Genomic DNA, 26,240 nt, shown 5'->3' on the forward strand with positions numbered 1-26,240 from the left:
TCATTGGAGGTAATATCCTCAGCCATTTGTGTTTTCTATATCTGTATATTGTGAGTGTTTGCAGGAGTACCGGTCCCTCTTTCTGTGGAGGCTGAGTGAGTGCAGGACGGCACTCTTTTCCTCCTGAGGAATCACTGCGGTACTCTGCAACATATTGAGTGAGAGGTGGAGGTGGCATTCCCACCGTTGTTGTTACTGGGTGTACACACACCCACACTTGACTGTCTTTGTTCTCGCCAGCAGTACCAGATCCGACAGTCGGGGACGGTGATCACCTGGGAATTCGGGACTTGGCGGCTCCAGTATTCACCAGGTTCTGTGGCGGCGGAAATCGTTTAGTTCCGGCTCTTCTCAGGACAGACGTCTTCTATCCTCGAGCCTGCCCACACGTCACCTTTGTGGATTGACTGTAATCATATTCTGAGATTGTCTGTATATTCGTTGTGCACATTTCACAACATTAAATTGTTACTTTTTGGCTCATCTATTGGCCGTTCATTTGCGCCCCCTGTTGTGGGTCTGTGTCACTACACTTTCCCAACAGTAATATTTGTAAAACCAAAGTCCTTTTTAAAATGTTTCTGTCAAAGTTTAAAGTTCGTAAAATAAATAATGTTGAAAAGGTTAAGAAACACATTAATATTTGTTGGGCATATAGTATTCTTCTTTTCACCCAGTGAAGCAGGCAGAGTGAAAAACAATATAACCACTGTCTTGTTTGAACAACAGCTGAATGAGGCTCCTCTGCCCTCCTCCTCCTCTCTCTCACCATTCCTCCGAGCTTTTTCGAAACGGGAGCCTTATTTCCTTTCATTATTTGGTTGAAATTGCAAAATGAAACAAAAATACGACTCTATAAGCTTGAAATACGATCAAATTGGTACATTTTTCAGCAACATTTCAATTAATTTTTTGGAAAATCCGTGCTGGGTAGGAGAGGAAATTTGAACTCGAGTGCCGGGCGGAAATTTGCAGTACTGGGCGGTACCGCCCGGCACGCCCACTGTAGCTAAAACCCTGATCATTATCACTGTAATAACACACCATAGGAGTGGCTAGTATGGTAAAAAAAGAGAAAAAGATTAAAAAAAAAAAAGGGGGGGGGCATCTTTACCCGTTGGGTTTCCGGGGTTGATGATGCACAGGGCTCGGGGGTTGCAGTAGCATCGGGCTTCCTCCAGGGCTCGCTGCAGCTCATCGATATCGAGACTCCAGCACTTGTCCTCGTTAAGATAATAGTTGATCTGCACAGCTGTCAGGTCAGCCAGCGCTGCCGAGTACAGGGGATACTGAGGTATGGAGATCATAACACCTGTACGGTTCACTCCGTCGCCACAGACCAGCAGCTTCAGCATGGTCTGGGAGCACAGGATGCAGGTTGAAGGAAAGATGGAGACAAGAATACATACATCAGAATCACAAACAGACTACACCAAATCCATCAAAAAAAGAGAGTGAGAGAGAGAACCTAACAAGAAAAAACAACAAACAACAAAAAAATAGAGAACATTACAGCAGATATGAACATGTTTATAGCTTGGTACAAAAAAAGGTTTTGGTCTAGGGCTAGTTTCCTTGTTTCTGGGACCCCCCCCCCCCAAAGAAAAAAGTGGGGGAGGGGGATTTTTTTTTTATTTTTTATAATTTGTTAACTAACAGTTTAAACATGACACAAAACTAAAGTCATTTCAAATGGCAACTTTCTGGCTTTAAGAAACACTATAAGAAATCAGGAAAAAAATTGTGGCAGTCAGTAACGGTTACTTTTTTAGACCAAGCAGAGGGAAAAAAATATGGAATCACTCAATTCTGAGGAATAAATTATGGAATCATGAAAAACAAAAGAACGCTCCAACACATCACTAGTACTTTGTTGCACCACCTCTGGCTTTTATAACAGCTTGCAGTCTCTGAGGCATGGACTTAATGAGTGACAAACAGTACTCTTCAATCTGGCTCCAACTTTCTCTGATTGCTGTTGCCAGATCAACTTTGCAGGTTGGAGCCTTGTCATGGACCATTTTCTTCAACTTCCACCAAAGATTTTCAATTGGATTAAGATCCGGACTATTTGCAGGCCATGACATTGACCCTATGTGTCTTTTTGCAAGGAATGTTTTCACAGTTTTTGCTCTATGGCAAGATGCATTATCATCTTGAAAAATGATTTCATCATCCCCAAACATCCTTTCAATTGATGGGATAAGAAAAGTGTCCAAAATATCAACGTAAACTTGTGCATTTATTGATGATGTAATGACAGCCATCTCCCCAGTGCCTTTACCTGACATGAAGCCCCATATCATCAATGACTGTGGGAATTTATATGTTCTCTTCAGGCAGTCATCTTTATAAAGCTCATTGGAACGGCACCAAACAAAAGTTCCAGCATCATCACCTTGCCCAATGCAGATTTGAGATTCATCACTGAATATGACTTTCATCCAGTCATCCACAGTCCACGACTGCTTTTCCTTAGCCCATTGTAAGCTTGTTTTTTTCTGTTTAGGTGTTAATGATGGCTTTCGTTTAGCTTTTCTGTATGTAAATCCCATTTCCTTTAGGTGGTTTCTTACAGTTCGGTCACAGACGTTGACTCCAGTTTCCTCCCATTCGTTCATTTGTTTTGTTGTGCATTTTCGATTTTTGAGACATATTGCTTTAAGGTTTCTGTCTTGACGCTTTGATGTCTTCCTTGGTCTACCAGTATGTTTGCCTTTAACAGCCTTCCCATGTTGTTTGTATTTGGTCCACAGTTTAGACACAGCTGACCTTGAACAACCAACATCTTTTGCAACATTGCGTCATGATTTACCCTCTTTTAAGAGTTTGATAATCCTCTCCTTTGTTTCAATTGACATCTCTCGTGTTGGAGCCATGATTCATGTTAGTCCACGTGGGGCAACAGCTTTCCAAGGTGTGATCACTCCTTTTTAGATGCAGACTAACGAGCAGATCTGATTTGATGCAGGTGTTAGTTTTGGGGATGAAAATTTACAGGGTGATTCCATAATTTATTCCTCAGAATTGAGTGAGGCCATATTTTTTTTCCCTCCGCTTGGTCTAAAAAAAGTAACCGTTACTGACTCCCACAGTTATTTTTCCTGATTTCTTATAGTGTTTCTTAAAGCCAGAAAGTTGCCATTTGAAATGACTTTAGTTTTGTGTCATGTCTGTGATCTGCTTTTTTTCTACAAAATTAAACAACTGAATGAACATCCTCCGAGGTCAGTGATTCCATAATTATTGCCAGGGGTTGTATTATTGTAAAGTGCTTTGAGCATCTGATGCAGATGGAAAACTGCTATATAAATGCAGTCCATTTACAACCAGCTGTATAATTTGCTTTACATGGATAAACTGAAGACTTCACACTGAGATGTCTCCAGCTCCTTTTGAGGAAAATTAGCAAGAATTGAAGTATAAAAGTGAGAGATTACAAGTGTTTTGTACCATGATGCCATCGCTGGCCCCTGTGGTGAGGTAAATATTGTCTGGGTCACAAGGCACACCGCCATCCCGTCGTTCAATATACCTGGCCACATCCTGACGCACAGCCTCGATTCCTTGACTGGCACTGTAGGAACCTGTGAAAGTTTCAGATTTCATCATTCCAGAAATGTTTTCATGTAAAAAAAAAAAAAGCACCACCAAACAACCTGAGCAGACAATGAAGAGACTGCAAGTGATAATTAGCAACTGATCTGAAGTCATTAACAGCTTACGGACAAATGGTGTTACACAACACACACTCAACTACACACCCATGCTGTTCCCTCCACAGGATTGCAGGATACGGTATGCTCTACTTTTAGCATCCTCTGGGAATATGTTGGCATTCAGGAGTTCAGGGTATGAGCACAGCGCCAAGACCTGTAAAACAAAGACAATTTATCTAAGTGCATGCTTACCCATGCGTTTTCATTTTAAGGGGTATTTTTTTTACCCTATGGGAAAAATGTCCATTTCATGCCCATTGTGCAGCGGACATAATCCGCTGACCTGAAGTTGTGCTGCACAGAAGCACGTCAGGAAGCCTCTACATTACATTGTTTGAGTACCCATGATGCTTTGCATTACATACAGACATAGACATGCAACAGCATGAGAGGAATAAAATAGTGCTATGGGCACTATGGCTAAGGTGGATGATCCAAGACATCACAGTTTCAGCTAGAAAAGTGGGCACAGCCAAAGGTTGTATCAAGGTAAAAAATTTTAAATCTTATAAACCTGTTGGATATGTTTTGGAGCTACCTACTAGCTACCCTTGTACTAAATTTCAGTTCAATATTTTTAATGGTTCAAGTTGGCATTTTGAAAATGGCCGCCATGGCAGCTATGCTTAAGATCGGATTGGAAAGCCTTGAACAAACTTCGGTGTGCTTATAGGATGAAACATTAATGCCAAGTTTCAGCTTCACTGGCTCAGCAGTTTTGGAGGAGAAACCGTTTACACACTCGCCTATCGGTGACAGACAGGCGACCCATGGCAAAAAAAAAAAACACCTGACCTTTGGTCCAGGTGAGCTAAGAATTCGCAATAACCATCAGATTTGTTTTTTGGGCTTGCTGATTGGTGCCCATGCAGCAAATTTCAGATTAAATGCTGCATAAATGGCTGACAAATGGTCATATATGTAATTTTCAAGATGGCCACCGTCTTGACCATATTTGAAATCAGATTGGAACACCTCAGATATACTTTGGCATCGTCAAGGGTAGGGACAAGCACACCACATTTTAGCTCCACTGACTCAGTGGTTTTGGAGAAGGTGATGTTTAAAGTGACAACTAGAAAAGTGGGCGTGTCACAGTCCAGGGGTCATATCAAGGTCAAAATTAAAGATTTTGCAAACCCCATCGGATATGCTTTTGGGCTTGCTGATTGCTACCGATGTAGCAAGGTTCTGCTCAATTGCTGCATAAATGGCTGACAAATAGATACATATGAGATTGAGAAATGCTTCGAACAAACTTCATACACTAAGTTTCAGCTTCATTAGCCTAGCAGTTTCAGAGAAAATGTTTACACATGGTGATGGACAGACGACCCACAGCATAAGCCCACCAGACCTTCGGTCTTAGCACTAAGACAAACTTTACCACAAAATGTAGCGTTTACACATTAATTCAATCCAATTTAGTTATATACCTTCAGATCGCTACATAAGCCACCCGCAGGTGCTTCACCTTACCCAAGTGTTGAAGTTATTTAGAAGTAGAAACTGAGGTTGGTGGAGGTGTTTATGAGCAGACCTGTCGGAAGAAAGTGATTGGCTGCTGGCCCATAGCATGCGCATCACCGATGTTAGCCTTAATGACTTCACCAAATGGCTTCTTCGCTCCCTGCATGACATAAACACAACACATGAAAATTATGACACAAAATTCAGAGGACAGTAAACACCTGACATTTTTCATACACACGTCTCTGACAATAAACTCTTACAGGAAATACACTTGCCACAGAGCCGCTAAACAACCCTGACATGACACCATAATCAGCCGTATGTGCACAAAAATACAATCCATGAATGTACACATGTAAATAACAAGATGTTCAGAGCTCACAGCATGAACAGCAATTAATGCAAACCACTAAAATACTCATATACAGAAATTAAAATATCAACGAAGCTTCATTGTTCAGTCCGTTATTAGCTAAACTGTGCAAAATCATAAATCAAAATCATGTGTTTGGAAGGGATTTAAAACGGGATGAATTGAATGATACATTAGGACCTTATAAAATTGTCTCACACACTTGATGTGATCAATGCATGACAATGTGTGTGTCTCTGGCTCCAGGCCTGTTATAGATAGCATATGTAAACATGAGTACAAAGGTCCAACCCATGAAACATTCTGATGCTGATAACATTAACCTTCTGACAGAAGGTCTGAACGGCCCTCAGCAGCATCTCTCTGAGGGGAAAAATGGATGACAACAATGATGTTGACACCGGATGTCTTTCCTGTTCAACGTGGAGAAACACACACAGCCCCCAGGTTTCCCAAATAGTCTCCCAGCAACGTACTAACCAGGACCTACTCTAAACTGCTGGACGTGAACAGCTTTGACAATGAATTTGAACTCTCAAGATCACCCAAGGTAAAAGGTAATGTGATGAACAGAAAGGTGACACAACTTGATATTAGTGTTTAATAATAACCATTGGTGTATCTTTAACCAATTCATCAGAATGGACATGCTAAACATTACATGAATACAAGCCTAGGGCTCAAAATTGGACCTTGCCCTGTGAAATCGACTGAACCAATTTTCCACAAAAATCAAACCACCGTGTCCTTGGCTGATGTTTAATTATTCCCTGAAATTGAGTCCAAATCATATTAAAATTTTTCAAAATATGTTGTATATGCACACAGGATCGAAAACACTACTCCCATTACATTATTGTGTGCAGGCATGACTAATGGACTATGTCAAAGTGCACACTTCTGTCAAAGCACAGCAGGGCTTTCATATATCAAATGCATCTGCAATTTTAAAATAGGGATTTATAGGACAGAGCATTATAAAATGCACAAATTTTAATTAAAACTAGAGTGCCAAGCCCTGTGGGTTACCAGCTCAATTAAGGCAAAATGGCCATTTTTGGCATAAAAATGGACGCCATTTCCAAACGAATGAATCTATGCAAATAATTTGGGGATAGGAACAATGTCAATGATCAATATTGTGTCCTTGTTAAATTAAAAGATAAGTTATCAGACAGTTTTTGAGAATATTGGGGCTAAATACACAAATTGGTTGTTTTCAGCATAAAAATAACCGCCATTTCCAAACAAACGAATCTATGACCAGAGTTCTAGCTACAGTGGGCAGTACTGGATTTGCAAATTTGCAGTACTGGACGGTACCGCCCAGTACTGCAAATTTTATTTGTCTATTATTCTTACTTTCAATGCATAAAACCACTCAAATTGGTTAAAATAGGACTTGCCAATAACATTTTAGAGGTATAAAACCCTATAGCTTCAGGGAGCTTTGCCCCCTTGACCCCTGCTAGGGGCTCCTCCACCCCAGGGCGTGAGCCGTGATCACGTAATTTACCTGGCACTAAAACGGTTCTAGCTAGAACCCTGTCATGTTACGCCCTTGACAAATTAGAACAAAAGTTAGTTTTTGAGAAAATTGCCTTTAAGTGCTCAAAATGGCTATTTTCACCATACAAATCACCGTCATTTCCAAATGAATTAATCTACGAATATAATTTTTAGACAGGAACAATATCAATAACCTATATTACACCCTTGCCAAATTAGAAAAAAAAGTAGACAGCATCTGAGATAACGCAATAAATGGACGACACCAACGACGGATGCCGCGTCACAACATAGGGTTAGTGGTCTATCGGCCGGTAACCCAAAATAAATAAATAAGTGGAAATGGCTTATTCAAATTCTTTGATATTTTTGCACACCCAAAGTTACCTAATCAGCCAAGAACATGTTGGCCTCAACTAAAAATGTTAGTTTGGAGAAACATCCTGGTGACAAACAAGGACCAAACATAATCTCCATGGTGGAGTGGATAATGGAGAGAAATTACAGGAATGAGGGCTGTAAAATCACAGTTTTCCACTTCAGTAACCTGAGGTTACTAAAGTAGCTGGCAGAACATTCAATGAGGACAGAGAGTAATGCAGACATGCACAAACACACATGAAGGCTATATAACTCCAGCTGTTTGGAACAGCAAGTCACTGTGCAAAGGTCTCATGATCACACCACAAACCCTGCACAGATTAAAACAACCCGTTTGTTTGCCGTGTCTGATCCATTTCAAATTTCAGGAAACCTGAGCCTGCTGTTCTTTTATTGGCCGGCCGGGCAGAGGCGTCTCTCAGGCTCAGCCAATAGCGTTACGCAGTTGGTCGCACCCCTTGGGCCAAAATGGATCCTCCCCACTCACGACGAGGTCCCTTTACAAACCGGATGACCTCGGCGCTTCAGAAGCAGCTCTGAGAATCAGGGCTTTTTGTCCTCAGTACTGAAGTTTCAGCATAGTGTGAAATTGATCGTTGGTTTGAAGCTCGGCCATCTGTTCTTACGTCAAACATGACGTGACTAAATTCACTGTATCAAGTCCAGATAAAACTAAAACAAACAAAAACCACTCTGCTCTGTTTGGTACGTAATTGTCTTCACATGATTTGTGGTCAGATTTGGTCATTGTTAGATCACTATTTAAAATAAAAAACTACTATTAACATTTTCACAGAATGTAGGGAAAGAATCTGACAGAAAATATTTTGTATATCAGTCTCCATAGCAGCTCTTTCGAAAGCATTTCCCTCATGATCATTAGCACAAAGCAAAGTCAGCAATATTAAAAGCACCACCTTTATGAGTGTACTTACGAACTGGAGCAGTAATTCAGCCATAATACCAGCTGTCATAAATGTCTTATATCTCTCCCTGGTTCTTAACGAGATAAATTTTTTTACAACCCTAGTCATAACCTGCAACCTGATCCTGGATAAGCGGTAGAAAGTGAATGAGTGAGAACCCAAGGCACATTAAAACGTTTTTAGCAATGATGCCTCTGAGTGCTCGACTCACATTTTATGATTGCTTGGAAAAATTTGTTTTGGACAAAAGGAATCAGTGAACAAGGTCACTGTAGACTGAAAATAGAAAGAAAATAACACCAGCAACCTACTTTTTAATGAATGGTACATTAATGGTATGATGACATCTGAAGAAATATGGCCGGCTCGGTGTACTTTTTGTTAAAAATGTTCGTTTATATCTACCCTACATCAGTTAGCTGGGGTAACTTGTTTTTTAAAACCATAAATGTTATAAATGGAGCTGGCTTTGCAAATCTTTTAAGTTCATCTATAATATATTAAGAAACACTGCAGCGTTACTGGCGTACAACAAAAGAAAACCAATATTGGGCAATATACTTTTTAATTTATTAAAATTAAAATGAAATTTAAAATAAAAAAAAAATTGTTAAAAAGGATGATTTTATTAAAAAGAAGACCTGAACGTTCAGCTACAATTTGCCAGAAGGTACATCTGAGATGCAAGCCTATACATTTCATGTTTGGTGAAAGAAAATCCTCCTCTATATCACTTCATCATGAAGCTGTATAATTGGAAACACAAAATGCAAAACATGCACTATGCACAATTTCTCCAATCACAGCCACAGAAGCCTATAACTTCGTCTGGGTGTCTTGTGGCTTTCCTCACTCTTCTCCTTCTTGCACAGTCACTGTTTTTGAGAACTGTCTACTCCACACAGATTTACCATAGAGTGCCATACTGTTTGTATTTATTCATAACTGATGTAAATAAAGTTCAATATATATTCAGTGACTTGGAAATGTTCATATCCATCCCCTGACTTGTCTGAAAAAAATCTGGCAATAAAATTGGTTATTTACAAGTATTATACCAAAGGGGCCCATTACTTATGCAACCCATCATCTTGGCTTTTTATATTTGTAATTAATTTATATCAAATTGTAGAGATTTACTTTCAGTTTCAGAGTCTAAGGAAGATAATTTTAGATTTTTTTTTATATTGAGAAGCCTGATTTACTTTTTGTATTTGAAATGCCATAAACAAATTAAAATGTGTGAAATACCAAGGGGCTGAATACTTTTGCAAGCCCCTGTACATAACACAGGCACGACATAAAACATCTCCGTTAAGCTCCGTTACGCAACTTTTTGGTTTTCAAACTTTAATGTGCAATGAACAAAATGTTTGTTAACATAATGTCATGAACATGTCAGAACAGCATAGTTTTCAATACTGGGGTGCAGGGTCATACCATGTTTGTCCTCCTCATTGTCTAAGCCAAATGAACAGAAACAAAATCAGATGGAGACATGTTTTTTTTCTGTCATATTTGGCTGCAATTCTTCTGCTATCTGCATTGGGAGTTGAGGCAGCTCAGGTCATTTAGTCATGCATGCATGTGCGTGCGCACACACACACACACACACACACACACACACACTCACACACACAGAATAACAGTGAAGCAGGTGAAGTGAAAATAAAGTATTACTCAATTGTAATGTATATTCTTCTCATGGTCTGCAAAATTCCATCCAGTCTAGTTGTCTGGTGTGAAACATGCATTACTGAGAAGGAGTCTTAACAGCACCAATGGACGATGTGAATAGTGAACATATTTTTCCATGAAAAAGATGTCTGCAGGAAAAAAGTTAGGGCTTCAAATGTGTGGAGCAGATGTCAGATTCTGACATGTAACATCTTCTATTAAAAGCTGTGACATCTAACTTTAATTGATGCGAACGGCTGGACAACTAAAAAAAAAACAAAAAACAATTCTCTCTACCACATATAGGAAAGCTATGCAAGTTTATCCAGTTCTGCAAGTGTGAGACCATGAAGGCTTGGAGAGGAAGTGACACAGATCTCAACAGGACAGCTGTGGTGTGGACACTGGCGATGTTACATCACTTCAAAAAAAAAAAAAACAGTTACTCCACAGAAGACTGTTTGTGTGAGGAAAGCCCACAATTGAAGTACTGTGGACACACCCACATCCAAATTAATGGACATGTGGAGACATTTTTTATTGGCGCTATTAATAAAATGTGTCTGGCCTGGCGGAGGTTCTGTACTGTAGGCGAAAAGCTTTTAAAATTATTTGTGGGATGATATATTATCCAACAAAAATACTTACTGTGATAAGATAAGAATGTTTAATATGTTGAGGATTGTAAATAGTGAATTTGTCCTTTAACAGGTCTTTGGCATGCAAGGAAAAAGAGAAACAAAGCAATACTTTGTAAATGTAGAGCCAAGATTTCAGTCTCCAAAGGACAGGTGTGCAAGAAATATGAGTAGAGGATCACAGCGGATATTTAGCGCTCAGACAAACACAAAAACCAGCGTGCCCCATTTCCCAAAGTAATCCAACACCATTCAAAGTACAGTTTGAAAAAGTATGCTGATAAATGAACATGTTTTATAGAAACAAAGAAGAGCTACAAGAACACTCCTGATCTTGAAAAAAAATCAGAATATCTGCAGAAATAAATGCAAAACAACCAATTTTGTATCATCAGAATATTTAACAAAATGTCCAAAGTTATTTCCAAAGTTATTAAACAACAACAACAAAATGCGTTCATATAGTGAAAAAATAGACATAAAATTAATATGGGATACAATTACTCGCACCCATTTAATCATTTAAATTTTAATTTGCTGCCTCAAACAAAATACAAAGTAAATAAGATTTACCTGTGCTAAAGTATCAGTGTTGACATGACCTGAATTAACCAATGAATGGTGCTTTTACTCCAGAAAAAAATGGATGACTGTTTCTTGTTTCTTCTTCACAATGGCAAAGAAAAGAGAGATGTCTGACAGCACTGAAAATGCTACGGTCATTAGAAAATAACTCAAAAGGTTACATGGTGATCATCAAGCATCTTAGAATCCCTGATTCAACTGTTTGTCATCTATCCATTTTTAAAACTCACTTATTCCAGTTAAGGAACACAGGGGATTGGAGCCTATCCTAGCGGTCAATAGGCGAGAGGAGAGGTACACCCTGGACGGGCTGCCAGTCTATTGCAGTGCTGACACATATGGACCAACAAACTCCTTCACACTGGCATTCCTAGATATAGTCAATTGAGAGTCACAGATTCACCCAACCTACATGAGTGTGGAAGTGGGAGGAAGCCGGGCACCCAGAAGGAACCAACGTAAAGATGGGGAGAACATGCAAACTCCACACAGAAAGGACCAGGTTGGAAGCAAACCGGGAGCCTCTGACAGTTAGGCATCAGTTGATAATGACTAAGCCACCATGGTGCCCAACTGTTTAACATGTTATGAAGAATTTTCACAGTCATAACTGTTAACATGTTGAGATAACATGGCAATCAGAAAAAAAAAACAATGTGAAGTGGTGGTTTCAACATGTACCATACGCTGCACAGTAAACCCAGATTTAGACTACCAAGAATGCCAGGGCATCTGAGAGGGAACTGTGCTGCTCACTGTCAGCACACATCCTGCAGCACAAGAGAATGGCAGAAAAGAAGTTTGCTTTATTGTTTATTGTTTGCTTTCACTCTTGGTCCCTTATGTTGCTTTAGTCTTAATTTAATTCTGTTTATCACATTGATTGTATTATGCTTTAGTCACCGGTTTTGGTTATTATTGATCTTCAAGTGTTTCTTATCTGATTATGTTCCGTTTGGCACTTATTGCTTATCTGTTAGTTCCTTTTATTTATTGCATTATTCTGTAGTCTCTGGTTTTGTCATTCTGTTCATTTGTGTTTGGTGTAGTCTTAGTTTATGTTGTCACCTCATTATCAGCTATTGCATTTACTTTTATATTGTAATCAGTATCAGTTCTGTTCTAGTTTTGATTATAATCATTGATCTTCTTGTTTTCTGATATTTACTTTAGTCACGTTATTTCCTAGTATTTCCCCTTTTGTTTTGTTCAAGTTAATTATTGTTTGTTGAGCACCTCACATTTTGTTTTTTCAGTTACTTAGTTATCTTGCCCCAGTTCGCTTTGCGTTTGTCTCACTGCACTCTCTTGCACTTACCTTTGTCTTCCCCGGCCATGCCCTCTTCCAGACCATTCCACACTCCTGCACCTCATCACACCTTGACTAGTCTGCTCCCCATTTAAGCCCTCACAGTCTCACAACTCACTGCCAGATTGCTGAATTCATTTCACTTTCCAGGCATAGTTCATAATCTTGTTTTTCCTCGCTATCTGCCTACCTGTGTTTTTTGACTTTGCTTTGTCTTTGACTTCGATTTTGTCTTTGCCACTGAACTCCTCGACACCATGTAATTTGACCTCAGCCTGTTATTTGACTACTATGTCTCAGCTTTTTGTCTGCCTGCCACCTCTACCTCGCTGCTGGACCACCTGTGTACTAAATCCCTGCTCGACTTACCATATTAATCCTTCTTCCTTATTTCTATCTGCTTGAGAGACTTTGCATTTGTGTCCTGCTCTATTTGTGCCACGCCTCCACCAAGCCTGAGAACAATCCTGTAACACTGAGAAGAAGAAGAAGAAAAAAACTCCGGTCGGGCTGTCTCAGTTGAGGATAAGCATGGGTACAAAGAAACACTTTCAATGCAAGTCAACCGTGCAGCTAAAAGGTCACAGCATCCATTAACATCTCCAATGTGCTGGACATGTGCAAGAACCTGTTCACGTACTCATCTCTTCCTGAATAAAGCTCTCAAATGAGGACTGTTTTTTACACCACACTGCACTTCTTACGCCAACAGCTGGTTGCCACATCACCATAAAGAGAGAGCATGTGAAACGAAGCAGGGTTTTATGGATGGGGAAACAGACAAATGTTCTGAACTCATCTCATCAGTAAGGCAGGATGTATGACATAATGACTAAAAAGTGTCTTTAAATGTATGTTGGAGGGCATTTAATTACAAAGTACTGATATAAGAGAACTTTCTACTAGTTTTTGGACCATTTAATACACTTTATTTGGAAGGCTTTAAATAGTAACGCCTGACCATAAGGGAGTATTAACTATTAGTTAATGCAGCAATAGGCATTAATTAATGATTAATTAAGAGATAACTAATGTGTTTAGTAATCATTTATTAATGTGTTCACTGTAGGTAATGCAGGGATAAACATTAACTAACAGTTCATTAAAACTAATATGTTTATTAGGGCCGAAATGGGCTTCCTCAGGAGGGTGGCTGGTGTCTCCCTTAGAGATAGGGTGAGAAATTCGGTCATCCGTGGGGAGCTTGGAGTAGAGTCGCTGAGGTGGTTCAGGCATCTGGTAAGGATGCCTCCTGGGCGCCTCCCGAGGGAGGTGTTCCAAGCACGTCCATCTGGGAGGAGACCCCGGGGAAGATCCAGGACTAGGTGGAGAGATTATATCAACACACTGGCCTGGGAACACCTTGGAATCCCCCAGTCAGAGGTAGTCAATGTGGCATGGGAAAGGGAAGTATGTGGTCCCCTGCTGGAGCTGTTGCCCCCGCGACCCGAACTCGGAAAAGCGGTTGAAGATGAGTGATGCGTGAGTGATGTTTATTAGGCAGTTATTAATAGTATTCAAGTTAGCTGAGGAATAAGCATTAACTAACAGTTAATTAAAAGTGAACTAAAGTGTTTAGTAATCATATATTCATGGTATTTATCCGAGTTCATGCAATAATATGCATTAACTAATAGTGAATTCAGAGTTAAGTGTGTTCAGCAATCATTATTAATACTGCCCATATGTGTTAATGCAGTAAGCATAAACTAACAGTTAATTAAGAGGTAACTAATGTGTTTAGTAAACATTTATTAATGTGTTCAGGTTTGCTAATGCAGTAATAAGCATTCACTAAGTGATTTACGTTAATTATGCTTAGTCATCATTTATCAATGATGCTCATGCAATAAGCATTAACTAACAATTAACTAAGATCTAACTAATGTGCTTAGTAAGCACTTATTAACACAATAGGCATTCACTAACAGTGATTTAAGTTAATTGTGTTTAGTAATAATTTATTAATTATACACGTGTGTTAAGAGATAATTAATGTGTTTTGCAAGGATTTATTAATGTGTTCATGTTAGTTTATGCAGTAACAAGCATTAAATAACAGTGATTTAATAGTTAATTCTGTCTAGTAATCATTTATTAATGATGCTTGTGTGTGTTAATGCAGTAAGCATTAACTAACAGTTAATTAAGAGTTAATGTGTTTAGTAATCATCTATAATCATGAAAACATGATTCATCCAAAAGATCATTTTCATTGGATGATTGAAAGAGAAAAGGTGAATGGAACCTATCATGTCAATCAACAACAAATAAAAGAATAAAGTGATTTATTTCCATTTGGGGGGGGGGGGGTGTTCTCAGCCTTTCTTAGGTACAGTGAGGAAAATAAGTATTTGAACACCCTGCGGTTTTGCAAGTTCTCCCACTTAGAAATCATGGAGGGGTTTGAAATTTTCATCTTAGGTGCATGTCCACTGTGAGAGACATAATCTAAAAAAAAAAAAAAAATCTGGAAATCACAATGTACGATTTTTTACATAATTTATTTGTATGTTACTGCTGCAAATAAGTATTTGAACACCTACCAACCAGCAATAATTCTGGCTCACACAGACCTGTTATTTTTTCTTTAAGAAGCCCTCTTATTCTGCACTCTTTATCTGTATTAATTGCACCTGTTTGAACTTGTTACCTGTATAAAAGACACCTGTTCACACAGACAATCAATCACACGCCAACCTGTCCATCATAGCCAAGACCAAAGAGCTGTTAAGGACACCAGGGACAAAACTGTAGACCTGCACAAGGCTGGGATGGACTATAGGACAACAGGCAAGCAGCTTGGTAGAAGACAACAACTGTTATGATTATTTATTAGAAAGTTGAAGAAACACAAGATGAGAAAGTCAGAACTACACAGGAAGACCTGGTCAATGACTTGAAGAGAGCTGGGACCACAGTCACAAAGATTACATTAGTAACACATGATGCTATCATGGTTTAAAATCCTGCAGGGCAGCAAGGTCCCCCTGCTCAAGCCAGCACATGTCCAGGCCCATTTGAAGTTCACCAGCGACCATATGGATGATCCAGAGGAGGCATCGGAGAAGGTCATGTGGTCAGATGAGACCAGAATAGAGCTTTTTGGAATCAACTCCACTTACCATGTTTAGAGGATGAGAACAACCCCAAGAAAACCATCCCAACTGTGAAGCATGGGGGTGGAAACATCATACTCTGGGGGTGCTCTTCTGCAAAGGGGACAGGACGACTGCACTGTATTGAAGGGAGGATGGATGGGGTCATGTATTGCGGGATTTTGGCAAACAACAACCTTCCCTCAGTAAGAGCATTGAAGATGGGTCATGGCTGGGTCTTCCAGCATGACAATGACCCCAAACACACAGCCAGGGCTACTAAGGAGGGGTTCCGTAAGAAGCATTTCAAGGTCCTGGAGTGGCCTGTCCAGTCTCCAGACCTGAACTCAATAGAAAATCTTTGGAGGGAGCTGAAACTCCAAACCTGAAAGCTCTAAAATCCCTGCTGCAGTGTGGTGAAAAACTACAGGAAATGTTTGACCTCTGTAACTGCAAACAAATCTACTGTACCAAATATTGACATTGATTTTCACAGGTGTTCAAATACTTATTTGCAGCAGTAACATAAAAATAAATTATTTAAAAAAAATCATACATTGTGATTTCCGGATTTTTTTTAGATTATGTCTCTCACAGTGGACATGCACCTAAGATGAAAATTTCAGACCCCTCCATGATTTCTAAGTGGCAGAACTTGCAAAATCGCAGGGTGTTCAAATACTTATTTTCCTCACAGTATGATGGGAGCTCTGAAGAAAAAAAGGCTGAGAACCACTGCCTCAGTTAAAATGAACACCCTCAATAAATGATTATTAATCACAGTTAAGTCATAATTCACTGTTAGTTAATGCTTGTTATTGCATTAATTAATGTACCATCATTGTAAAGTAGTATTAGCTTTTAACTTCTTAATCTTAGTATTTGTGAAAGTTTTAACTTTTACACACCTTGCATTACATTTTGTAAAAATTCAGTCTTTCTCCATGCTGTAATTCTGCTCCTGCTATTTACGCTGTTCTGCACCACTGATTGCATGTCTGCCAATGCTGAAACAAACAACCTCCTGAAATAATATGTGTCGATGGAGGTATGGTGTCTTGAGCAACCCAGTCTCACGAAGCCCACTGGAGCATTCCTGTTGATTTTGGGCTGTACAAATAAACTTGTCTGTACTACAGCTGTTAAAAATAAATAAATAAATAGATGATAATGAGGAACAGGCCATCTGTGTTGGGGTTCAAAGCTGGACAAAAAATACTTTGGTCAGCAGGATCTGACAGAGTTAAAGTGACAGTGACAGATTAGGAACTAGGTCAGACTGTGACGCACATAAAAAAAAACAAAAAAAAAAACAAATCTACTTCCAACGACGGACTTTCACCTCTCTTGGGATCTCTCCATGACAAAATATGATTAAGAAACCAGAGAGAGTAAAAAAAGTGTTGAAGACCAAGGGCAGTGAAGTATAATGAGGTTTAAAGATTAACAATGACCAAATGACACATTGTGAAATCTGTGGGTACTACACATCATCTGAGCTGTCATTCATTAATATTTTCAACAAATGACACCAACTTTACTATGAGCATATTCAAAAAGAAAGAGAAAAAAAAGTTATTGATTCCTTACGAACATGAAGGCAACTATTAGTTAAAAACTGAAAGCATTATTGACGACAGAAAATGACTTTGGAAATGAAGGACTTTGTGCAGAATGCACTTAAGCAGCATAAGAAGTGGTACAGGGAGTTTTGTTCTTAGGGGAGGATTAGATGGAAATAAGTGCATGACCATGAATGAATAGCTGCTGAGCCGCAACTCAGACTAAAAAGAAACAATAATTACATTCATGTTCAGAAACTCAGAACCAGCCCCCCCTCCATCTCAAATGCCACAAGCAATGACGCAACTTTAGCCTATTTTCTTTGACTCATCTGATAATTACTGTAACTCAGAACCAATTCACCCTTTAGTCCAAAAAATATCAGAAAAACAGTTTAAATCCCTGGAAACTTTATGTTTGGCATTCTTCATCCATGAATGACTTAAAATCATTGTTTAAAAAATGTTCAAACAGCTTAGGATTTTTACATTTTTTCTTCTGTTTTTCTTGTTGTTTAATGCTGACACATTGTACTGTGTTTGTTGTCTTTCTACCGCCTGATTCTGTTTTTTTTTTCCTCTCTTTGAGGTGCGGCTCCATCCAGACGTGGGAGTGGGTGTCATCTGCAGGCCTCCCGTACTGTGCACCAGTATGGACTCCCAAAATTTCCTGTATATTTGTATTGTCAATTGTGTTGGTAGCATGGCCTAAGCAGAGGGTCCCCCCTTTGAGTTTGGTCTGCTTGAGGTTTCTTCCTCATATCATCAGAGGGAGTTATCCTTACCACTGTCACCTGTGTGCTTGTTCTAGGGGTTGGTAAGGTGAGACCTTACTTGTGTGAAGCGCCTTGAGGCAACTTTGTTGTGATTTGGCGCTATATACATGAAAGAAATTGAAATTAAATCGAAATTGGTGATCAAATAAATGAATCAATGTACAGTTTCTTCTCTAAACGGGAGTATAAGTTAACAAGTCTCTTATAAGCTTTAAAGTTCAATTAATAATGAATGAACCTGGGCACTAACCCTGAATGGCAAATCCAAACATATGAAAACTTTAATAGAATTTATGATATACCAACAAACGACTATCACAGTTTTAACAAACATGACAGCATTATGTGGAATTAAACTAAATTTCAATCAGCTGCTCAAAACTTGTCACAATCCATTTAATGGAAGGTATCAATACCAGTTTATTTCAGTTAAGATTTACAGGGGAGCTGGAGCCTGTCCCAGTGGTCAGAGGGGGAAAGGCTGGGTACACAGTGTGGAAAGGACACCAGTCCATCACAGGGCCACATACAGACAGACAAACACATTCACACATACTTCAAAGTTTCCAATTCACCCACCCAAACACGGGGAGAACATGCAAACTCCACTCAGAATGGACCACGCGAGAAGCGATCTCAGGTGCTTCTTGCTATAAGACAACAGTGCTAGCCACTAAGACCAGTGCTAGCCACTGAGACAAGTGAGGGAAGCCACCAAGACACCCAGACAACTGTCAAAGAAGTATATACGTTTCTATTGTTGTGGCTGAAGAAACTGTATTACGCAACTTTTGTCATATCATAAATGATAAATGGACTGCATTTATATAGCGCTTTTCCATCTGCATCAGACGCTCAAAGTGCTTTATAATTATGCCTCACATTCACCCCGATGTCAGGGTACTGCCATACAAGGTGCTCACTACACACCAGGAGCAATAGGGGATTAAAGACCTTGCACAAGGGCCCTTAGTGATTTTCTAGTCAGGCGGGGATTTGAACCCAGGATCTTCTGGTTTCAAGCCCAACACCTTAACCACTAGACCATCACCTCCCCTAGACCATCACCCTAGCACAGACATACAGCTTCATGACAAAGTGTTACAGAGGAGGCTTTTCTTAAAAAGAACTTCTTTCTTGTGGAGTACCACAGGGTTCTATTCTAGGCCCTATTCTATTTTCATTGTACATGTTGCTTTTAGGGTTAATAATAGCCAAGCACTATCTGTCCTTTGATGATCTATACATCTATTTGCTCATGGGGACGACAGTGGATCTGGAAAGTATTCAGAGTGCTTTGCTTTTCCACATTTTGTTATGTTACAGCCTTATTCCAAAATGGATGAAATTAATTTTTCCCCTCAAAATTCTACACACAATACACCAAATTTATTAAAAATAAAAACTAAGAAATCGCATGTAGATATGTATTCACAGCCTTTGGCATAAAGATCAAAATTTAGCTCAAGTGCATCCTGTTTCCACTGATCATCCTTGTGATGTTTTTTACAGGTTAACTGGAGTCCACCTGGGGTAAATTCAGTTGACTGGACATGATTTGGAAAGGCACACAGCTGTCTACATACGAGGTCCCACAGCTGACAGTGCATGTCAGAGCACAAACCAAGCATGAAGTCAAAGGAATTGTCTGTAAACCTCTGAGACAGGATTATTTTGATGCACAAATCTGGGGGTACAGAAACATTTCTGCTGCTTTGAAGGTCCCAATGAGCACAGTGGCCTCCATCATCCATAAATGAAAGAAGTTAGGTTCCACCAGGACTCTTCCTAGAGCTGGCCGCACGTCTAAACTCAATGATTGGGGAGAATGTCCTTAGTCAGGGAGGTGACCGAGAACCTGATCATCACTCTGTCAGAGCTCCAGCATTCCTCTGTGAAGACAGGAGGACCTTCCAGAAGAACCTACCATCTCTGCAAAAATCCACCAATTAAGCCTGTATGGTAGAGTGGCCAGATGGAAGCCACTCCTTAGTAAAAGGCACATGGCAGCCTGCCTGGAGTTTGCCAAAAGGCACCTGAAGGACTCTCAGACCATGAGAAACAAAATTCTCTGTTCTGATGAGTCAAAGATTGAACTCTTCGGTATGACTTCCAGATGTCATGTTTGTAGGAAACCAGGCACCATTCCTACAGTAAAGCATGATGGTGGAAGCATCATGTTGTGGGGATGTTTTTTTAGCAGCAGGAACTGGGAACTAGTCAGGATTGAGGGAAAGATTAATTCAGCAATGTACAGAGACATCCTGCATGAAGACCTGCTCCAGAGCGCTCTTGACCTCAGACTGGGGCGATGGTTCATCTTTCAGCAGGACAATGACCCTAAGCCCACAGCCAAGATATCAAAAGAGTGATGTCAGGACAACTCTGTGAAGGTCCTTGAGTGGCCCAGCCAGAGCCCAGACCTGAATCCGATTGAACATCTCTGGGGGGATCTGAAAATGGCTGTACACGGACGCTCCACATCCAACCTGATGGACCTTGAGAGGTGCTACAAAGAGGAATGGGCATAACTGCCAAAAGATAGGTGCACCAAGCTTGTGGCATCATAATCAAGAAGACTTGAGGCTGTAATTGCTGCCAAAAGTGCATCAACAAAGTACTGAGCAAAGGGTGTGAATACTTACGTACGTGTGATTTCTTTTTTTTTTCTTTTTTTTAGTTTTAAGAAATTAGAAAAATCTCTTTTCACGTCATCATTATGGGGTACTGTGTGTAGAATTTTGAGGAAAAAATGAATATCTTCCATTTTGGAATAAGGTTGTAAGATAAAATGTGGAAATACTTCCCGGATGCACTGTAACAGAAGCGATGCACTGAATTTGTGACTCTATTGTATTTGTGATATATAGCAGTGGCTGTCACAAAATTTTCTTTACTGGAAAGAGAGTAATCTTGTAGCCTCAATCTTTTGGTATTCAGGCTAATTATTAAAGCCAGCTGTTAAGAGTTTGGAAGTGATTAACCTGTTTGATCAACAGATAAACTCTGTTGTCAAAGCAAGGTTTTCTTTCCATCAATAGACATGATCTTGAGAAGGTCATTCAGGCTTTCATCAGCCTCAGACTTGATTATTGTAGGCACTTCATTTCCTTGTGTGCCTCCAGCTTGTGCAAAATGTTGCTGCTCATCTTTAAACAAACATTTCTAGATGTGAGCGTATTACCCCTGTACTTTACTCAATACACTGGCTTCCAGCTCAATTTAAAATCAATTTTAAGATATTAATGTTTGTTTTTAAAACCATTAATGGTCTTGCCCCACCTTACCTGTCTGAAATTTTAACTCTCAGCAGTTGCAGCAGGACATTATGGTCATGTCTTCAAATTTAATTAGAAGTCCTGAGATCAAAATGTAAGCTCTGAGGTGATCCCGCTTTTGCAGTAGGCGGTCCCAAACTGTGGAACAAGTTTCTCCCTGATTTCTATTTCTAAATTTTAATTAATTACAAAGCACATTGTAAAGCACTTTGGTCCCCTTTTGGCTGCTGTAAAATCTGAGCTACACTCTGCCATGGGAATTCTGAGTTTACAACCCTTCTCTACTCCAACATAAAGCTGTGAAAGTGGCAAATGCTGCATCATAATAACAATATAGTAACTTACAGGCTGCAGGTCATATAACTAAGAAATAATAAAGTGCAGATGTATTACATAATTATAACAATCTAGTAATTCATTATAAACTAGTAATTCATTACCCTGAGATCTAGATTCTACATTTCCTGTTGCATTCAAAGCAAAGGAATTCACTTTAAAATTCCTAATGATATAGACCCCAATTTGACTTCGATCATAACAACTGTTCTTTCTGAACGTGTTTTTTGTCAGTACTTTTTAAGGGGAGAACATGTACATTAACAGTTATTCCCAAAGTGTTCAATCTCTCTGACTTCACAAAGTCAAATGTTTGATTTGATATGCTTATTTAAAAAAAAATCTAACAATTACATGACTTGGTAATTAATACAATCATTATTCTTGCATTTCTTTTTCATTTATAAAAGTAGATTCTTGATGACAAAACCAAATTTCTGTTTACTGAAATATATGGAGAGGTATGCAGTAAAACTTTTGAGGAACTGAATCTAGCAGAAAACCTCAAACTTTTGATTTCGTTATTTTGTAAATTTATTTTTTCTAATTAATGTTGACATTTTGTGTGTGTGTGTTGAATTTCATTAATCTATCAATGTGTTTTTTTCTTTTCATCCTGATTTGGGTGCCCATTTTCCTGTCTTGCCTTTTCTTCTCATTTTGGCATTTTTAAAATTCTCATTTAAGAAAATCTTCCTTGCAGAAGAATGAGAAAATCAGTATCTGACTAAATGTATTTATTTATTATGTGTCTAAAGTGTGAAGTGGACAAAAAAAACCTGTGGCGCGCGCACAGGTGAGCGCAGTGAGGACACGGATGGTGGAGACAGTGAGTGGGATCAAACCTCCGACAGCTCCTTCTCCAGCTCCAAGGCACGCTGCACGATGGGTCCCCTCACGGCGTATTCCACCTTCTTCACCGCCGGGTTCATGCTGTCCACGGTCAGCACTTTGACCCGGGGCGTCACTCCGTTCTCGGACAGCTTCTCTTTGGGAAGCCCCCCGCGCCGCGTGGCGCTCAGACCGGAGATGGTCCTGTTGAGAGGAGAGGAGGAGGAGAAGGAGGAGGACAGAGAAGTCAGAGAGCGGAGCCTCGGAGCAGCCGGCTGCTGAGCGCCGACAACCGCCCTGTTCAAAGTCACAAAGTGCCGCGTAGCCGACATGACGCACGGCCTCCTGGAACCGAGCGCAAAGAAAGAAAGAAAAACTTTGGACCTTTCGGTGCTGATAGTGCTTCAAAACCTGGTACAACCCCTGATTTTCTTTTTCCTTTTTTTTTTTTACGGAAACTATAAAAGTTAAGGATTCCAAGGAAGAAAAAAAAAAAAAAATCAGAGAACTTTCGGAGTCACATGCGCACTGCAGACATGGCAACTCGACAAGTGAGCGTCTGTGAGCGGCTCCGTTATCCCTCCTCCCCCCAAAATCACGGTCTGCTCTCCGGTTACTGACTCACTCAGGCCACACCAATCAAATACTCAACATGGGACCAGCCAAACAACTTTATCCTGAGCTGAACACGCAAAACTTATTTTTGGAGGAGGCTGAACTCTAAAATAATTATGAAAACGCCTCCTGCATCTGGATTGGAAATGTGTGTGCAGCTGGCAACACAACTTTAAAGGCTAATAAATGCTGTTATGCAAATTCCTCATTCAAACGCTACAGTCAGTTTTAGCCCCACAGTGAGACCAGCTGGCTGTTATTAAGTGCTAAATACATATACACTCACCAACCACTTTATTAGGTACACAGCCAAAAGCATGGCAGTAGGGACGCCGCGAGGGATTTGGGGCCCCATGAAAAGAAATCTTACTGGGCCACCCCCCATATTATTTTGCCAGTACTGCAATTGTAGAGAAGCTTGAATCTTTGCCTGGACTGGGTTGCTTGACGCGAGGACGTTTCGCTTCAAATCACAGAAGCTTCCTCAGCTAAAATTCTTGCTCTGGCAGTCTGACTTCTGTCTGACCCTTGTAGAGAAGAACAAACAGAAGCCACAAAAGCTGGAGTTTTAAACCTAACCAGATGTCTCCTACTGAGAGGCAGACTGCTATTGGCTAGTGACTAAACAATTGCTTTAATTAGCACCTATTGTGCTCTTGTTAGCACCCTCCTAATGACAGGATAGCTGTCCCTCCTAACGATGGGACTGACGCCTCTCCTGATGACGTGAATGACTCATTACCATGAACAAAACACTGAAACTGCTTTGATCTGAGTACCCCACTGTAAACAGGGGACAAAGCGTGTCTCAGACCCCCTCCCCGGTTAAGGCTGGGTTTCACCTGTTTCACATAGAATGCCTCCTTCACCCCTCTCTCAAACCATTTCTTCTCTCTGCTAAGATTTTAACTCCCTTGTCCTCAAACATGTGGTTAGTGTCTTTAAGGTGGAGATGAACTGCAGACTGAGGTCCACTGGTGCCCTCTCTGCGGTGCTGGTATAGCCTTTTGTGTAACGGTTAACAGTCTGCCTCTCGGTAGGACGCGTCTGGTTAGGTTTAAAACTCCAGCTTTTGTGGCTTCTGTTTGTTCTTCTCTACAAGGGTCAGACAGAAGTCAGACTACCAGAGCAAGAATTTTAGCTGAGGAAGCTTCTGTGATTTGAAGCGAAATTGATTTGAAGCGTCCTTGCGTCAAGCAACCCAGTCCAGTTGAAGATTCAAGCTTCTCTACTATGGAAACCACCTGGACAACTGAGAGCCTACACAGAAATATTGTAATTGTATTAGGGACCCTGTCAATCATGGGCCCCTACAATCCTTCTCCTTATTCTCCCCCTTTTGGCACCCCTGCATGACAGCAACTCAATGCATTTAGGCATCTACTAGATGTGGTGAAGACGACTTGCTGAAGTTCAAACTGAGCATCAGAATGGGGATTTAAGTGACTTTGGTTGTTGGTGCCAGACGGGTTGGTCTGACTATTTCAGAAACTGCTGATCTACTGGGATTTTTATGCACAATCATTTCTAGGGTTTATAGAGAATGGTCCAAAAAAGAGAAGATATCCAATGAGGGGTAGTTGTGTGGATTAAAAAAATGCCTTGTTGGTGACAGAGGTCAACAGTGTTGCCACAGTTACTTTGAAAAAGTAATACAATTACTGACTACTCCTTGAAAAAGTAACTCAGTTACTTTACTGATTACTCAATTTTAAAAGTAACTAACTTAGAAGATGGCAGTGACACTCCTTAGTAAAAGGCACATGGCAGCCTGCTTGGAGTTTACCAAAAGGCACCTGAAGGACTCTCAGACCATGAGGAACAAAATTCTCTGGTGTGAAGAGACAAAGATTGAACTCTTTGGCATGAATGCCAGGCATCATGTTTAGAGGAAACCAGGCACCATCCCTACAATGAAACATGGTGGTGGAAGCATCATGCTGTGGGGATGTTTTTCAGTGGCAGGAACTGGGAGACTAGTCAGGATTGAGGGAAAGATGAATGCAGCAATGTACAGAGACATCCTGGATGAAAACCTGCTCCAGAGCGCTCTTGACCTCAGACTGGGGTGACAGTTCATCTTTCAGCAGGACAATGACCCTAAGCACACAGCCAAGATATCAAAGGAGTGGCTTTAGGACAACTCTGTGAATGTCCTTGAGTGACCCAGCCAGAGCCCAGACCTGAATCTGATTGAAGATCTCTGGAGAGATCTGAAAATGGCTGTGCGCCAACGTTCCCCATCCAACCCGATGGAGCCTGAGAGATGCTGCAAAGAGGAATGGGCATAACTGCCCAAACACAGGTGTACTAAGCTTGTGACACTATATTCAAGAGGACTTGAGGCTGTAATTGCTGCCAAAGATGCATCAACAAAGTATTGAGCAAAGGCGGTAAATACTTATGTACATGTGATTTTTTTTTTTAGTGTTTTATATTTAATAAATTTGCAAAAAAAAAAAAAAAAAAAAAAAAAAAACTTTTTTCATGTCATTATGGGGTGTTGTGAGTAGAAATTTGAGTGGAAAAATTAATTTGCTCCATTTTGGAATCAGGCTGTAACATAAAATGTGGAAAAAGTGAAAGTTGTGAATACTTTCTGGATACAAAGGTCTATCACGAAATGACCGTGCTGAATCCAGCAATCTATATTTAATTGGAACAAGTATGGCCAATGAATAACAAGTCTGCCATTAATCTAGAAACTGAAAAATACACCTGAAAGCTGAAAAACAAACATGAAACAGGGAGAAAATGGAAGAGGACATTTATTCAATGTGTACGTATGAACACATTGGGAGACAAGTGAATGTTATGTATACTAAAGTAATGTGCACTGGCATATACTGTATACTTCATTGTATTTTTGCCTTCTTCAGTATTTTTCTGTCCCAATGAAAGGCCCAGGAGATGTGCGATGGCATTTCTGAGTTTGTGAAGCAGCTGATTTCTGACACATTACAGTCTCAGTGGATGCATCTTCTCTGACTGTAACCTTTTCTGGATTTCAAAGACATCATGTGATGTCAGAAGATGGCAATGCTCTGAAATGATTTTCTTTGAAGGCTCTTCAGTGAGGCAGAGTTCTGTCTCTGATGTGTCTGTTGTAGTCATAGAATCACAATCTAATTTTATCAACGCTTGTACAGAAACT

General features: G+C 40.0%; 1 protein-coding gene across 2 annotated transcripts in view; it reads right to left on the reverse strand.

Annotated features, from left to right (window-relative positions):
• The window catches only part of gpt2l (glutamic pyruvate transaminase (alanine aminotransferase) 2, like), a 61,761-nt gene that overhangs the window by 25,181 nt on the left and 10,340 nt on the right, over window positions 1–26,240 (reverse strand). The window contains exons 2-6 of one of the 2 annotated variants that reach the window (XM_034184046.1): window positions 22,486–22,675; window positions 5,260–5,349; window positions 3,765–3,873; window positions 3,454–3,587; window positions 1,115–1,358 (exon numbers count right to left, since the gene is read on the reverse strand). In XM_034184046.1, coding sequence (XP_034039937.1) covers window positions 1,115–1,358; window positions 3,454–3,587; window positions 3,765–3,873; window positions 5,260–5,349; window positions 22,486–22,675 — 767 coding nt within the window. Of the gene's footprint in view, window positions 1–1,114; window positions 1,359–3,453; window positions 3,588–3,764; window positions 3,874–5,259; window positions 5,350–22,485; window positions 22,870–26,240 lie in introns of those variants that run through there. The other variant, XM_034184045.1, reaches the window with a different exon arrangement.

This window comes from Thalassophryne amazonica, chromosome 12, assembly GCF_902500255.1.
Source record: "Thalassophryne amazonica chromosome 12, fThaAma1.1, whole genome shotgun sequence".
Classification (NCBI taxonomy): Eukaryota; Metazoa; Chordata; class Actinopteri; order Batrachoidiformes; family Batrachoididae; genus Thalassophryne; species Thalassophryne amazonica.